Source organism: Euleptes europaea, chromosome 7, assembly GCF_029931775.1.
Source record: "Euleptes europaea isolate rEulEur1 chromosome 7, rEulEur1.hap1, whole genome shotgun sequence".
NCBI classification, from domain to species: Eukaryota; Metazoa; Chordata; class Lepidosauria; order Squamata; family Sphaerodactylidae; genus Euleptes; species Euleptes europaea.
This window is the reverse complement of record NC_079318.1, coordinates 21,228,993-21,244,987: the sequence shown is the minus strand read 5'-3', so window position 1 is coordinate 21,244,987 and position 15,995 is coordinate 21,228,993. Positions and strand designations below refer to the sequence as shown.

At 43.2% G+C, this 15,995-nt stretch overlaps 1 protein-coding gene across 6 annotated transcripts in view; it reads right to left on the bottom strand.

Moving 5' to 3' along the window:
- The window catches only part of AFDN (afadin, adherens junction formation factor), a 127,334-nt gene that overhangs the window by 82,016 nt on the left and 29,323 nt on the right, over positions 1-15,995 (bottom strand). For 5 of the 6 annotated variants that reach the window (XM_056853752.1, XM_056853748.1, XM_056853750.1 and 2 more), the window contains exons 4-8: positions 14,091-14,248; positions 8,983-9,143; positions 7,094-7,251; positions 3,380-3,491; positions 2,525-2,692 (exon numbers count right to left, since the gene is read on the bottom strand). In XM_056853752.1, the coding sequence (XP_056709730.1) occupies positions 2,525-2,692; positions 3,380-3,491; positions 7,094-7,251; positions 8,983-9,143; positions 14,091-14,248 (757 nt within the window). The remainder of the gene's footprint in view (positions 1-2,524; positions 2,693-3,379; positions 3,492-7,093; positions 7,252-8,982; positions 9,144-14,090; positions 14,249-15,995) is intronic. The other variant, XM_056853754.1, reaches the window with a different exon arrangement.

Sequence of the window (15,995 nt, the reverse complement as noted above, 5' to 3'; positions counted from 1 at the left end):
CCTGATGTGGGATTATCCCATTCATCTTTGACCGCTTGCAGAAAAACGTCTGGAAATGGCACCGTGTTAGTCTGGGTCCGTTTTCTAGGAAAGCACTCCTGCACCCCTCGCTTGCGCTTTGGGGTAGGTTCCTCTAAGGCTTCCTGATCCTCGTTGAGGTCCAGTGCCAGTAGGGCCTTAGCTAATAGATTCTGAAAGTCATCCCCAGAAAACAGCCTTGGCTGTTGCTCATCTGAAGGCAGGATGTCTTCGTCTGAGTCATATTCGCCTTCTTCGCGCTCCTCTAGACCCGAGGACTGATCCTCCTCTGAGGAAAGGTCCTCGTTCTGAACCATTGTGGCCTGCACTGTGGCCTTCTTGGCCGCCTTGGTGGGCCACTTAGCAGAGGTAGAGGGGGCGGGCTCCAGATCCTCTCTATCAGTGCTAGCAGGGTAGGAAGAGGATGAGTGTGGGGAAGCTTGTTGCACCACCCAGGGGAAGGGGGTGGAAAGACTCATTTGAAAGGCTTGGAAAGCTTGCCATTGCCTCTGCAAGGCCAGGTTGACCAGGTCATTAGCCTCCTCATTGGTAAGCGCTCGAAGGGGGGGTTGCCACCTCCTGCCTAGAGCCCCCCTACCGGAATTCCGATGAGGTTCAAAGGCTGCACCAAGGTTGCAGGCTGAACTGGAGCCGTCTGCCTGGCGGATGGTGGTGCGGGCTTAGAAAAGTCGACCTTCAGCTTGTTGGAGCGCCTCTTCCTTCTATGCGCGCCAGGGAGCGGCGCTACCTTCGGCGCGGCTTTTCGCGCCTTTTTGATGGCACGGGCTCTCCTTTTTCGCCCAAAAGCGTCACTGCGGCTCCCTCCCTTTCCAATGATCCGCCGGTGCGGTCATTGGAGGGGGCTTGGGCGGAGTGGACCAGCCCGCCGGCTTGATAATCTTCAACGGAGAGGAGATCGTCCTCTCTCCCCGTTGTTGCGTCAGCCATTTTGTTTGTTGGGCCGACTCCTTCAACCCCGCGCTAACCCGCACTAGCGGGAAGGGGGGGAGACGAACAAAGAAAGGGGGGACCAAAAATGGGGAGGCAAACGAAGAAGGACAGACGAACAGACACAAATGGGAAAATTTTTTTTTTATTTTTTTAGGATAAGCTAGAGCTAAACGTAGTCGCTGCTCTCCGGAACAAGGCAGGACAAAAACTGAGGATAGTGGGCGGTCTTCCCGCCAAGGAGACAGGAAGTTCTGTTTAGCCCTGCCTCCTGGAAGCAGCGGGAAAACACCCAATCATAAGATGCCCTTGCCTCGGAGGAGAATGATTATTTTTAAAATTAATTTGTTTTCTTCTTGCCCTTCCACACAAAGACCACAATATTTTCAAAATGCAGATATAAAACGAAGAGATAAATACATCACACACACATATTTAATTTAGAATATATGTCAGTACACTTTAAAAATTACAATTAAATCTTGATTTGTCAGTACAGTTCAGTCATACTTCAAATTTTAAAATATGAGCATTTCAAGTAAAAACAAAGGACTTCAGGAAGTAGAGCCAACATGTCTGAGAGATAGAACAAAGGGCCAAAAATATAACAATTCTTCGCCCTTGGGTGAAGAAAGAAAGAATCTGGTAATACAACTTTGACAAGGAAATAACAGTACAATCCTAAACACAGGTAAGCACTAAAGTTATTGGGCTTAGAAGGGTGCATCTGTTTTAGGACTGCACTGTATATAGTTTTACTCATGTCTTTAAATAAGGGTTTGCCATTTACAGGATGTGTGATTCTTGACTTTCAATATTACAGCTCACTAACTTTGAAATATGATGACAAAGCATGCTGAACTGTTTTTCCATTTTTATTATTATATTTTTATACTGTACTTCTTCCAAAGACCTAAGAACTGTTTGCATGGATCCCTGCCCAGTTATTTATGTTAGTTTTAAAGTTAGCATGACTGAAAGGACATCTTACAAGTTTCATGGCTAAGCAAGGATTTGAATCCAGATGTAAGTGCAACAATTGACCCACTACACTTCAATGGCTCTCAAGTACTTGCTAAACTATTCACCTGTGAAGAAAAAAAGACAACACACTTGTAATAAATTAAACTGATGGCTTCCATGGAATCTTTCCAGGGTATGCCTCTCTGACCTGGCCGTGCCTCACTTCCAGTCAGCCTCCATTCAGGGTAGTTAACCCTGCTGGATGATCGATCACCACTGATACCCATACACAACAGAATTAATGACCACAGCAGCTGTTGTCCATTATGTTTCTGCATGAGTCAGTGTTCTAGGCTTGCCTCCTTCCTATAACAGAAAAGTTCCTATGAATGCTTCATAAAGAAACCCATGCTCCTCTAGGCACTTAGTAAAGCATACTCTAAAAGTAAGCCTTTGTGGCTCTAAGAATGAAGCATGAATCATGGACTTCAGCCATCAGAAGCTTGGGCAAATCATACAAAGAAAATGACCTTAAATGTTTCTAAATTAAAGACTAGTTCACAACAATAAAAACCTATATACAAGGAGTTCTTACCTGGACTTAGTTCAACCAGATAAGGTAGTTTCTCCGGAGGAAGGGAAGAGCCATAACCAGACCCGTCAACTCTTTCCTTTCCTTTCAATGGCTTTCCATCAGTTTGTTTCTTTGACTTCTTTGGGACATAATCAGGTGGTCGCCTTTTCAACTGAAAGACTAATATTCCTAAACACAGAACCACAAAAAGATTATTGGTTCTGTACTACTTTTAGTACATGTATAAATTAAATATCTAAAAAAAAGAACTTGACTATGTATACTGGCTTGGATATAATGGAATGTTTCCGTGGAAGGAAGGATTTCTGCAAGAAAGTTGGGATGCATCAGGAATTGGGAGGGGAGAAAGTCATACTTCCAATTAATGGAAACACTCTGTGGATACAATCACTAACCAACTATGCTGTTCTAAACTGTCATTATCAAATTGAAATAAATAAATTGAATTTTCATTTTTCTTATTTATAGCCCGCCCTATAGCTCAGAGAGACACAAGAAGGATTACGCAGTGTAAATCAATGCAATCAGTAGGATAAGACATTTGATAAGCAAAGTAATCAGACCCGGATTACAGTATTTCAAAACAAAGCATAGGGCATTAGACATAATATTACATAAGCATAAAAACAAGGCACTGAGAGCAGTATCATACAGCAAACGGATAATATATTCCCTGTGTAAATGTGCCTTTCTGAACCATTTTGTTATAACATATAATTAGTGAACCTTTTCTACTGGAAAAAACTCTAATACTGTTCTTTTTAAAGAGTCAGACATCCTAGCACAAGCTCATAAAATGAAGATGGTTTCTTTCTAACACAGTGTTAAGAGTCTTAAAAATACACACAGCACAACCTTTGTCACTTGGCCATTCCCTGAATATCTGAAGTGGGCACTCATCATCATCTAGAATGGATTCTTTAGCACCTTTATCATCAGAATGTTGTGCACCAGGAGGAAGCATCACCTATAAGAAAGATAAACAATGAATTTACTGATAACAGTTACCCCCAGTGCTCAAAGGCCACATTTATTACTCAGTCGGCACAAACGTATATTGCTACAAGCTATATAAAATCCTTCTTCCTTGTATCCAGTGGGCTACTCAGATCCATAACTAACCAGAAGGAAAGAATGTATAGTTATGCATCTGTTATTACAAATCAGAAAGGAGGAGAAAAACAATGTGGTTGAAGATTTATATTGCCTCCTTGCATTTTTTAGACTTGCCTTTAAATTTGCATTAATTTAAAATGAATTCACTACAGAAGTTGGAAAAAAATATGAAAAATGACATTCTGGTCCTCCCACCATAGTTGCTTACTACCCCACCACACTCAAAGTTAAGAGTGCTCTTACAAGCAATATGGAAAACTATCTTTTAAAAAAAAATTAAATGAAAAAGCATGAACAGATCAATTAATACAAAAATACCCATCATCAAGTACTTCAAAAACATTCAGTACTGCTATCTAAAGAGGTGAGGGGATAATAATATATTCTGTGAAATACATTCTCAAGTTGTGTATCATAATAAGTGAACTGACACAGCATGGGGAAAAGTCACCATAGGCAATGAATGCAATATAGTTCTCTCTGAAGAAGAAGAAGAGTTGATTTTTATACACCGACTTTCTCTACCACTTAAGGGAGACTCAAACCAGCTTACAATCACCTTCCCTTCCCCTCCCCACAACAGACATCCTGTGAGGTGAGTGGGGCTGAGAGTGTGTGACTGGCCCAAGGTCACCAGCTGTTTTCATGTGTAGGAGTTGGGGAAACAAATCCAGTTCACCAGATTAGCCTCCGCAGTTCAGGCAACAGAACTCGAATCCAGGCAGAGCAGAGATTCAAAGATTTATTCCGAAAGTCAATGATTTCAGTAAGGAGGCAAACAAGGCTGGAATACATGACTGGGGGGGAGAGGATACATATATAGGGCTGATACAATAGGGTTACAGGAACAAAGAGACAATGTAGTCGTTTTCTGCCGGTAACGACTTAAGTAAAACTGAAACAGAAACAATTAAGAGCAATCAGTGGAGGAGATGGCCGAGCTCTCGGCTTTGTGCACGGGACCCGATATCAGATTGGAGATTTACACGGGCGGGTCCCAATACAATTGCAAATCCCTGGCCGGAGCTTGTGTGCAAAACGGGGGGGGGGGAGGAATGCACGGAGAACTCCATCTTGTTTGCAGGGAAACCATCTTGTTTGGGACCGGAGCTGTCAGAAGCCCTATCTGACAAGGTCGGAGGAACCTGCCGCCCATTCCACCTGGGGCCCCGCCGGGATCAGTGAGGCTTTTTGCCCACTCGCTCTCCTCCTCGCCTCTCAGCTGTTAGGCGGGACGCTCACGCTTTTGGCCGCCTCCCAGCTGTTGGGCGGGAGTGACTCCGTGCTTTGTAAGCCCCGCCTGACTGTGTCGAGTTGCCAGTAAGTCAGGTCAGGGCCCTGCTCCCTCCCCGCCATCTGTGTTGTCGTGCTGGGAGTTTGGGGCATTCCGGGAGCCCTGCTGGACGGGCGACACGGGACAACTTATTTGTTAATTTTTCTTTTCTGGTAAGAATTTTGGATACCAGGCCTCATTATAAGACAACTCCCCACTTCCACTCAAGTGTAAGCATAAACAGAGCAAAACAGTAGGAGCAGAGGGTTAGCAGACCCTCACTAATCTTGGTCCACACAGTTCTCTGTTCCTCAAGTACTACATAAAAAACCTCCATAGGTAAGCTACCTAGGGGAAGCCACGAGATGGCGCCGAGGCAGGAGCTCCCAGCATGAGCTCTCAGCTATTTTTAAATTGGACCGCTGAAATAACATTAAGTCAGGTCATCAAAACAAGTGTGGAAGCTAACTAAGCTGAACTCCTCTATGGAACTCCTTTACTCTGTAGGAAATGAAGAGTGACCCTCTCCCCACACCAGTGGAGACAGGAAGTTAAAGCAGAAGTGGACAGTGGGAATCATCCACGCCAAGAAGTCCTCTCCCCAAAGAGTGAGAATGAGCTCTTTATGATTTTAGAAGTCTATCCAGGGCTTGAGCAATTCCAGGCACTAGGTAGCCATGGGGCCAGGAATTTCATTGTGGCGCCTAGTATTTTCAGCAATTATTTTATTTTGACGACAGCCAGAGTTACTCTGTATTAATTTATATATTTCAATGCTTTTGTCTTATAGCTTGATTAAAATTATGTGTTTAGTGACATGTTTAGTAGTAGGTTTTGTGGTAGCAATAATTTAAAAGTACGATCATTAAAATACAAAACCGTGAAGGCTGAAAAATGAGTCTTGCGCATAAGATTTGGGCTGACTCATAGAGCAAAAGAAAATTGGTCAAGGCCTGGTCTATGTTACGTTCATAGTATGCAAGATATTTTAGAGCACAGTTATAACTGTCTCAAGTCTTCTTTCTGGTCAGCCTTTTCAAACTTTCAGCCATATTGCCAGAGGATAACTTGTCTATGCCAGTCACCACTCACATACAGACTACAGAACCAATTGGCTTTCAGCAATTGATCACAGTCACAGCTTTAATCCAATGCCAAAACTCATTCTGCACAGAGCTCTGCCAATGCCAGTTAGTAATCACAACCCACTTTCTCATGGTGACACAGCTAAACAGCAGGATGAGCTAACAATTAGCTGGTGCTGTAGACAACAGTAGTCATCTGTGATAGGGATTTTATAACAGTTTTATAAAAAAAAAACCTCAGATTGTTTTAGAACAGATGGTGAACCTAACTCAACACTGTTAGCTTTTAATAATGCTTGCTGCTTTCCAATAAAAATCATTATTCCTTTTGGGCAAAATGACAAATTAAGATAAATATCAACTCAACAGACAGCACTTCAGATCATAACAAAAAGAGTCCTTATCAACTCTTACCTTGGTTTATTTACAAAATTGATATCCCTCCTTTCTGCCCAATCAGGGCAACCAAAGCAGCTGACAAGTAAGCATGATATGAAGATCCTGAGGGATCAAACACATCTCTCTATCCATTCAAGCCAGCCTATAAATTGCAATTGTAAAGCAGATTGGTGGGAGCTCCCTGTCTGTAACTCAATGGAGCTAACTCCTCTATACTGCTGAGACAAGTTTATGGGCCTTGGCCTCAAGTCCACAGTAAAAGCGGGCAGACAGAATAGTTGAGTTTGCTCAACCTTTAATGGCTGCCTTTCTCCTCAATCTACCATGTGTCAAAGTAGTAGCAAAAACAAATATATTAATATTAAAATTTGAACTTTTTACAATTTCAGAGAATCAACAAACAAAAAAGACCCATTTAGTAAAAAGCATGAAACCCATTTAGCTCAAGGCCAGAAAACAGTATTGTGCCACCTCTATTCAATGTTGGCTTCAAATATTGTAGATATACTGATTTTGCAATGAAGCTGCTGTACAAAAAGTCATTTGGATGCTTTCAAAAATTTTGAAGCTGAAATTGAATAAGGGATCAAGAGAAGCATCTCTATTCTTTACTAAGACATAAGAAAATGTGCTCCAATGATTACCTTACGAAATCAAAACCATCTTCAAATCATTTTCTTAAATCAATTTACTCACTCGAGCAATACAGTAATCCTTGGGATTTTCCTTTTCCAAACCATACTTCTCCAGAGCTTCAATAACTGCAAAATCTGCAGTATCCGTAGTGGACAGCAGGATTGTCTTGTATGGTATATTTGGTTTCAAACTGTCTGCATAAATCCTCAGTGTTCCACCTATGAAATGCATTTCATTACATTTTAATGAGATACAAATGCAACCTGAAAACCTGAACTAATTTCTCTTACAAATTTAATCTAGAGACCATCAAAAATACAGAGGTTAATGGAGGACTTACTTTTCTTGACAATAGAAAGGGCAGAACAGTGTTTCTGAAACAAGACTTACTGATCCTTTAACCTGTTGATTCTGTTTTAGATGAGTCACACACCTTCAGAACGCATGTTTACCAGAAGTGTGATTATCATGTTTCACACTGCACCTTCCTTGATTTTATGCCAATTCTACTCTGCCCATCTTCAACAGTTCAGGGTGGTCCTTGTCCCCTCTGAAAGGATTGTTTTCTGATTGATAGGTTATAGTGTCAAACTGGCCTCTTTTTTTGTTACATTTTCATGCTCCTGCACTTGTTGTTTGTAATTGTAAGCATAATGACTACTACTTTTGGCTTGAAAATCCCTATCCAAGGGAGAAAATAAACTTGGCCAGATGTATTCTGAACTTCAGAGAAGATTAAGAAATATGTCCTATTTAGGATGCTATTTTGAAGGAGATGGAGGTTGGTTCAGCCTTTTTAAAATCATTTGATAAGGCTTCAGAGGATAGCCATGATGGTCTGCAGTAGAACAGCTACTGCAGCTATCTGCCAAAGGGAGCTTTGACATGCGAAAGCTTATCCCCCCAAAATCTTGTTGGTCTTAAAGGTGCTGCTCGACTCAAATCTAGCTGTTCTATTGGTTAAAGCATATCTTTAACTGGATACTAAACGTTTTGTGATTTCCTTGAGTACTTGCATATTCTTTAAATATTAAGGCACGCCCCCCCCCCACAGCCAGTCCCTTCAGGATTAGTTCATCCCTACTAATGTGGGATAGAAATTAACAAGCCTTCAGGAAATAGGCTCCCTATTTGTGGGGGGCAATTAAAAAACATGCCAATCTGTACTTCGAAGTGCAATCCTAAACAGTGCCACACCCTTCTAAATCCACTGAAGTCAATGGGCTTAGCAGGGTGTAACGCTGCTTAAATGTTAAGGTATAACATTAAGAGGACATGCCAGTTTTAACATGTAGGGCTAAAGCTTGGTTATCCAGCACTTGATAATCCAGAATGCTCAGTTAACTGGCATTGCCCACAGGGGAAGTTCCTCCCCCTCAGCAACCATAACCCTGTATCTTCAGGCAAATGCATGTCCTAATTTGACCCCTTCAGTTGGCCAGACTGATGCCTCCAGTTGTTGTTGGGCTTCTGACAGTCAGTGTTTCTAGCTGATGTCATCCTTGGGTGCCTCCATCCCCCTCAGCCCACCTGAAGCTGTTGGGAGCCAGCTCTGCTGCAGGGATCCCAGGCAGATGGTCCACCTGTCTGCCTGCCTCATAAAACAGCTCTGCAGGAAGGCAAGGACCCACCAGGCATGGAGGCCAATGCCATAGTGATCTCAATGCAGTGGATGTGGTCACTTGCTGATTCTTCTGTGTAGCAGGCGAGGCAGAGCAATAAGCTTCAGTATCCAGCACTTAAACAACCCCTAATTCCCATGAGTACTGGATAACAAAGCTTTTATTGTATAACTGAAAAAAGGAAAGGTTGGGTTCTAAGCTACATTAAGATTAATAGATCAGAACCAATTTTCCGAATCATATTCAAAAGGGCTAGTGAGAAAAAGAGCAAATTGTTAAGTTTCCAAATAGTTTAATCACAAATTGTACGAAAGGTGAGGCTATCACCTGAATCTGGCCTGCCATCAGAACTCCGGAACTCTTGCATCCTCTTCTCTAGTTTTTGCTGTCTCCGTCGTTTCATTACCACCTCTGGATTGGATATTGTGCGAGTGAAACTTGTTTCAGGCATATCTTTGTAAACCTCTGCTGCAAGACGAGAATTCTCACTGCCGAATTAATTTAAAGAATCACACATTATTCATTCTTACGGCCCCAAGGTATCATTCACAACAAAGGACATAAAGGAATTTGAAAGGGATGATAATATACTGAATTTCCATATAAAGTTTATTGCACTAGCCTTCGAATAGGCTTTGCTCTGTCTTACAAAATCAATCAAGATATGTACTGATGTAAACAATATTGTACATACTATTAAATATCAAGTGCAGTCAAATCAGTAAGGAAATTAAACTGAAAATATTAAGGGATCAAAAACAATGCATTTGCATTTAGACAGTATTTTAAGAGTTGTTATATTTAAACACTGTGTAAGAAAACTTAACAGAAAAATTATTTTTCTTTACATAAGGAAGTATTATCAGCCATTATCAGAGAAAATGTTTTCCTCTAATGTCAGATATAGCTACTACTTTTTCTACTAGCAGAGAGCTACCCAGATGATTAGTGCTGATTAAATAAACCAAGGGGAATAACAAGATATCAAGTATACAGAAAACAATCAAAAGGCAAAAATGGAGACAAAAGAACTGATAACAAGTTTAGCATTTTACATCTTTCATCTATAGGCACGGAGAGAGGAGAAATTTTTAATGACTCCAAACTGAGTAACTAAATGTTTAACTTCCTTCAGAAAGCTTGTTTTGCCTACAAATACCAAATTCGCATACATACACAAATATCAAAATGCTATCTACTTGCAATCTTCTTTCATGTTCTACAGTGAAAACTGCTTTTATATAATCAGGGGGAAATAAAACCAACTGTTCTCCCTAATCAGGGATATTTAGTAGAATCCATTCATGACCAGGCGAAGTAGTATATAAATTTATGAGACAATTTCTAGAACTCAGAAGAACAATAATTTTTAACAAACTAAATATGAGAACCATTTCTGAGGTAAACTGGAAAACGCTTGGGTGACCATTCATTCATTCTGGAGGGACTTGGAAATGAACCAGTCCAAAAATTTTAAAGAGAAGTCAAGATTGCCTCAGTTGCCTAGCAATCCAGTCCTGAAGTGATAAAAGGGAAACCTGAGTCTACCAAATACTGTCAATTAATAAATAAATCTGTCAGCTACCATATTTGTTTTTAAATGTTATTGTACAAAAATAATATTAGCCTGCCAATCTGCATTCCCCTCTGAGAAGCCTTTGTGGCATGGTTCTATCAGAGAATTGTTTGTGATCCAACTGGGGAGATCTGCTTGGAGCAAGCATCCAACCGAAGGAGTACATACTGAATTAATATGAAGACCAACATGAACTAGAATGTATGCTTTTGGGAACAAGGCTAGGAATTGTTTGGTTTGGATTTTCTAGACTGTGGGATCTACTATATCTTTCAAAATTATAATAAATGTAAAGCCAAGAAATATCAATGTAAATTGTGTCTGAAAGACAACAGGAGGGAATCCTCCATTTCCTTAAAAGGAACTCCTCTATGAATATTTCTATTCATAGAAGTGAAATGAACAGAGCACCACACGTGGAGACAACTTCTTCAGACTAGAATACATTATCACGACGCTGTTCCTACTACAGTTGCCAACCCCCAGGTGGGACCTGATGTTTTCCTGCAACTACAATTGACCTCCAGACTACAGAAGGAACTATAAAGTCTAGGAGAAAGGGAAGTCTTACAGCCCAATCCTAAGGGGGTGGGGGATATGTGATGGCCGGGAGTGGCACAGCCACGATGCCTCCTGTGAGGCTTCCTGGCCGCAAAAGAAACACATTAAATGAAAGAAAAACGGCAAAAATTCACCATTGGGTTTAGCGAGGCTACGCCACCTATTTTGCCACGCTGCAGCACCAAGGGGCATTCCTAGGACGAAAGGGGTCTGGAAGCTGACTAGCATCAGCTCCGCCCCTGGGAACGCCAGGGAAATGCCCCACCCACACGAGATTTCCTTTCCAGGATTTCCCTGCTGGCGTGGCAGCACTGGTGGTGGAGGCTGGCGCAGCTCCGTGGCTCCCCAGCACCAGTGTGTTTGCCCCCACACCAGCGTCAATGCCACTTTGAGCCATGGTGAAATGGCAGGGACGCCGGCGCAGGGCCACACTGGCTCCTATGGAGCTTCGCCCACCCCCCCTAGGATTGCAGCCTTGGGGTGGCTACAGAAAGGGGATGTTGAGCATCCCCTCAACAAACTCATTTGTTGCGAAGGCCGGATATGACATACATGTTACTTGGTCGGGCAGGGCCATGTGTACCATAAAATTTAATGCCAGGTACCAGAGATACAAACTTTACAGACACTGTGCATTCCAGTCATATTTGCTTTTTTCATTCACGCTACAATCATAGACAAGAATACATAAAACACAAACATGTATGCCAACAAAGAGGCAAACATATTGTAGACTCAAACTACATCACAGCCCTCTCCCGCAATGAATTGTGTGTATACTTATGAAAAGTAACCACCAATTCTGAACAAATTATAGTTACCGTATTTTCCGGCGTATAAGACGACTGGGCGTATAAGACGACCCCCAACTTTTCAAGCTAAAATATAGAGTTTGGGATATACTCGCCGTATAAGACTACCCTCTCCCATAATACTAGAAGGCGGGGCCATCTGCTCAAGCTGGAGGGGGAGAGATTCAAAACAGAAGTTGTTGTTTTTTTTCACACAACGCACAGTTAAATGGTGGCCGGGTTCTGAGCCGAGAGCGAAGCGAGTGGGTAGAAGCGCCCGAAGAGAAACCGAGGCACGCTGGGAAGTGAAGTTCGCGCTCTGCCCCGGCCGGGTTCTGAGCCCAGAGCGAGGCGAGTGGGTAGAAGCGCCCGTAGAGAAACCACCTCTAGCAGTCGCAGCCAGGCAGATGATCACCCGTGAAAATCTCCTGCCCCAAAGAGTTTCTCTGACCCCATAGGGGAGGGGCCATGGTTCAATGGCAGAGCACCCGCTCAGCGTGCACAAGGTCCCAACCCTATGGTGTCAGAGAAACTCTTTGTGGCAGGAGATTTGCACGGGTGATCATCTGCCCGGCTGCGACTGCTAGAGGCAGTTTCTCTATGGCAGGGGTGGGGAACCTTTTTTCTGCCAAGGGCAATTTGCATATTTATCACATCATTGGGGGCCATACCAATGCCATACCGGTTGTAGATCTCCCAGCGGGGGGTGGGGGGGTGGGGGGGACGCTAGGGAGGTTTTTGGGGTGGAAGGAAGGAAGGAAGGAAGGAAGGAAGGAAGGAAGGAAGGAAGGAAGGAAGGAAGGAAGGAAGGAAGGAAGGAAGGAAGGAAGGAAGGAAGGAAGGAAGGAAGGAAAGAAAGAAAGGAAGAAAGGAAGAAAGGAAGAAAGAAAGAAAGAAAGAAAGAAAGAAAGAAAGAAAGAAAGAAAGAAAGAAAGAAAGAAAGAAAGAAAGAAAGAAAGAAAGAAAGAAAGATCATTTATGCATGGGAGGTTTTGCCTTGGATTTGCTGCTCTCTAGATGCACATTTTTCCCATTTGATTTCTCAAAACTCTGCATGGGATTTATTGTTGAGTTTTGAGAATTCAGATTGGGAAAATGTGCATCTAGTCTATAGAGTGGCAAATCCAAGACAAAACCTCCCATGCATAAATGAAAAAAGGAAGGAAGGAGGGAGGGAGGAAGAGAGGGAGAGGGAGAGGGAGAGGGAGAGAGAGAGAGGGAGAGAGAGGGAGAGGGAGAGAGGGAGAGGGAGAGAGGGAGAAGGAGAGAGGGAGAGGGAGGGGGAGAGGGAGGGGGAGAGGGAGGGGAGAGAGGGGGGAGAGAGAGAGAGAGATATGGATGGGGGAGAAAGAAAAGGACATAGAAAAAGAAAAGGACAGAGTGTGACAGACCAAGAAAGAGACAGAAAAAGAGGGAGAAAGAAAGGGAGAGAAAGGAGTGACAGAAAAAGGAAGAAAAGAGAGAAAAGCCTTCACACACACACAGACACACACACAGCTGGCGGCACGCGCAACCCCGCGCAACTGGACTTCAACTTTCCCGCCGCCCCACCCCACCCCCAGAGTGCCTAATCGGCTCCCGGGAGCGGCTGGCTTCTTCTTCTACCCCCCCCTCGCCGCCTGTCAGCTGTTGAGTGGCAAGAGGGAGGGGGGAAGAAGGGAAGAAGCCAAGCAGCTCCCGCGGCGGAGCATCTGCACGGGAGGCGATTAGGTGACTCTGGGGGCGGGGTAGGGAGGCGGGAAGGGTGAAGCCCGGTTGCGCACGCCGCCGCGGCATGCAGGAACAGCTGAGGCAGTGAAAGGGGTTTTTGAAGTGTGCCGCGACGTTCCTGCACACTGCGGCTGTAGGGGCAGCCTTGGGGGAAGCTTTCTCCCTCCCTCCCCCCACTCGGAAGGAACCTGGGACCTTCTGCAAGCGGGTGCGTGCGTGCGTGTGTGCAGGGGAGGGGGGGAGCCGAGAAGGAACATGGAATCCTTCCCGGTTCCCCCCCCTCCCCTGCGCGCACACACACACACACACAGGCACGCACCTGCTTGCAAAAGGCCCTAAGTTTCTTCCCGGTCCCCCCTCCCCGCAAACATAAAGGCACGCACCGGCTTACAAAAGGTTCCCGGTTCATGCCCCTCCCCCGTACACACACAAAGGCACCCACCCGCTTGCAGAAGGTCCCAGGTTCCTTCCTACATGAACCCGGCCAGGCACACAGGGGCCCACTAAGCCAGCGGCGCAGCCAGCATGCAGGCTGGCGAGGCCCCGGAGGCCCGAGTCTCAACCCTGCCTCAGCATTCTCCAGTCCGGCTCGGAATTCAGCACCCGCCCTCATACATCCGGCGTATAAGACGACCCCCCGACGTTTGAGAGGATTTTCCGGGGTTAAAAAGTCGTCTTATACGCAGGAAAATATGGTAGTCATGCATAAACCAATCCATGCTATAAGAGTGTTCTACCTCTTCTCTGGCACTATTGATCGATGTACAGGAACATACACATTAGGAGTTAAGACTCACATATCATCCCCATGAAATGGTCTATCGTCCAAAGCTTGCCGCAATGCCTCTTTCTCTCGCCTCTTTTTTTCCTTCTTTTCTTTCTTTGATAGAGTTCGTTTGAAGTTCTGGATCACTCCTTCCTTCTCTTGTTTTTCAGGGCCATTGCTCTGAGCCTTCTGAAACAAACCGGTAAATAACTCTAACAACTTTAATTTCCAAGTCAAATCTTATTTTGGAACCACAGTATATAAAATTGAAAACAATTTTACCTTTTTAGACCAGTGAAAGGAGTTTTTTTTTTGAAAAAATATACTTTCTGTGACCACACCTAGCCTCAAACGCAGCAAAGCTAGGTTCAGTCCTCTCAACCAAACAAGGGATCAGTGTGATATCTTCAATCTAGCTAGTACCATGCCCTACAAAACTCAGGTCTCAGAAATGGTTTTTCAACTCTGAGAAGCATTTGTGGTGCCTCATGCTGTTTCAAAATATGGGTTGCATACCAATAAGCTGCAAGAAAAATGCTGCCTGTAGAATGGACATTTCCCTCCCGCCACAGCCACCTGCACCCTCTGAAACACTGACCCTAGGATTCAGGGTACCCCCAGGAACAACACTAGAAACAACATGGGAGGTATAAAATGGGAGAAAGCAAATCAATGGGGAAAAAACCCTGTCAGTGAAGAACATCCTCAGCACACAGATACGTTATACCATGCTTATATGACCTTAATTATTGATAACTGTGTACAAAAAAATCAGACTTTAAATAGCATTCATCATCCCATTCTTTTTTCCTCCTAAACCTGCACTATATAAGAACAAGATGCTGTCTATAATACCAATGTAAAGGACAAGTGAATCCAATTTAATAATTAGCTCACCATTTCGAACATTTGAACAGAACTAAAAGGACAACTTATTTGCTTACCAGCCCACTTTCAAAGAACAAAAAATAACTGACCAATAGTGATCTGAGACTGCTACATTTGAGATTTAAACAATCTGAGAACATTTATAATTCTAAATACATACCCTGGTGTGATCAGCCGTTGGACTGTGGTTCTGCAGCTTAACACAATTCAGAATTAATCTACTATATAGGATGATCGATTATTAATAATTAACACCTCCCTAGTTTCCCCTATATGACTTTGTCTAGGCTTTGTTTTGGTTGTAGCTTATTTCTTAATGGCTTTTAAGTTATCCAAATATGAGTAAATGTTCTACAGTTTGTGTCAAAACATCCAATCTTCTTAATGAAAACCTAAGCAGCTTAGACACTAGCCATACAATAGTCTGTAATATCCTCAGTGTAAAAGTTAACATGAGTAAATATAAGGGATCAGCAGATTCCTTCAGCTCTGTTCTGCTTGTGATTCAATCCCTCCCTACACCTGTAGATATGCTCTGATAGTCTTCTATTAAATTCTTTCCCAAGGGAAAAAATAACTGATCAACATTTAGTAATCATAAGTGCTGTAACACAGCAGGTTGAAATGATTTAAGAATATTTATAATACTAAATAATACCGAGGGGGTTGAAATTAATTGCTGTGGGGTGTGTACTTCCGGGGTCCAGCAATTCAGGGATCATGGGAAAAGCACAGGACTTTACCAAGGCTCCTGGTATCTGCCAAGTATGGACACTGGGTTTAAAAGGTTTTTTTTTAAGGTATCTGCATGTTTATTTCCACAATTCAGAGATATTCGGAAGGGTACACCCATGTCTTCATTACGGTTGTGCAACTGGTAAGTCTACATATAACAATTCTCTAATATACCACATTAGAGAACCTTTACAAAGGCATGGTTGCATTTTTCCATTGAACCATGAATTGCTGGATCCTGGAATTACATACCCCTTGTATTAACGGGCACCAAGGAAAAATTGGGGAATAGGAGAAATTGCAAAATTACTCA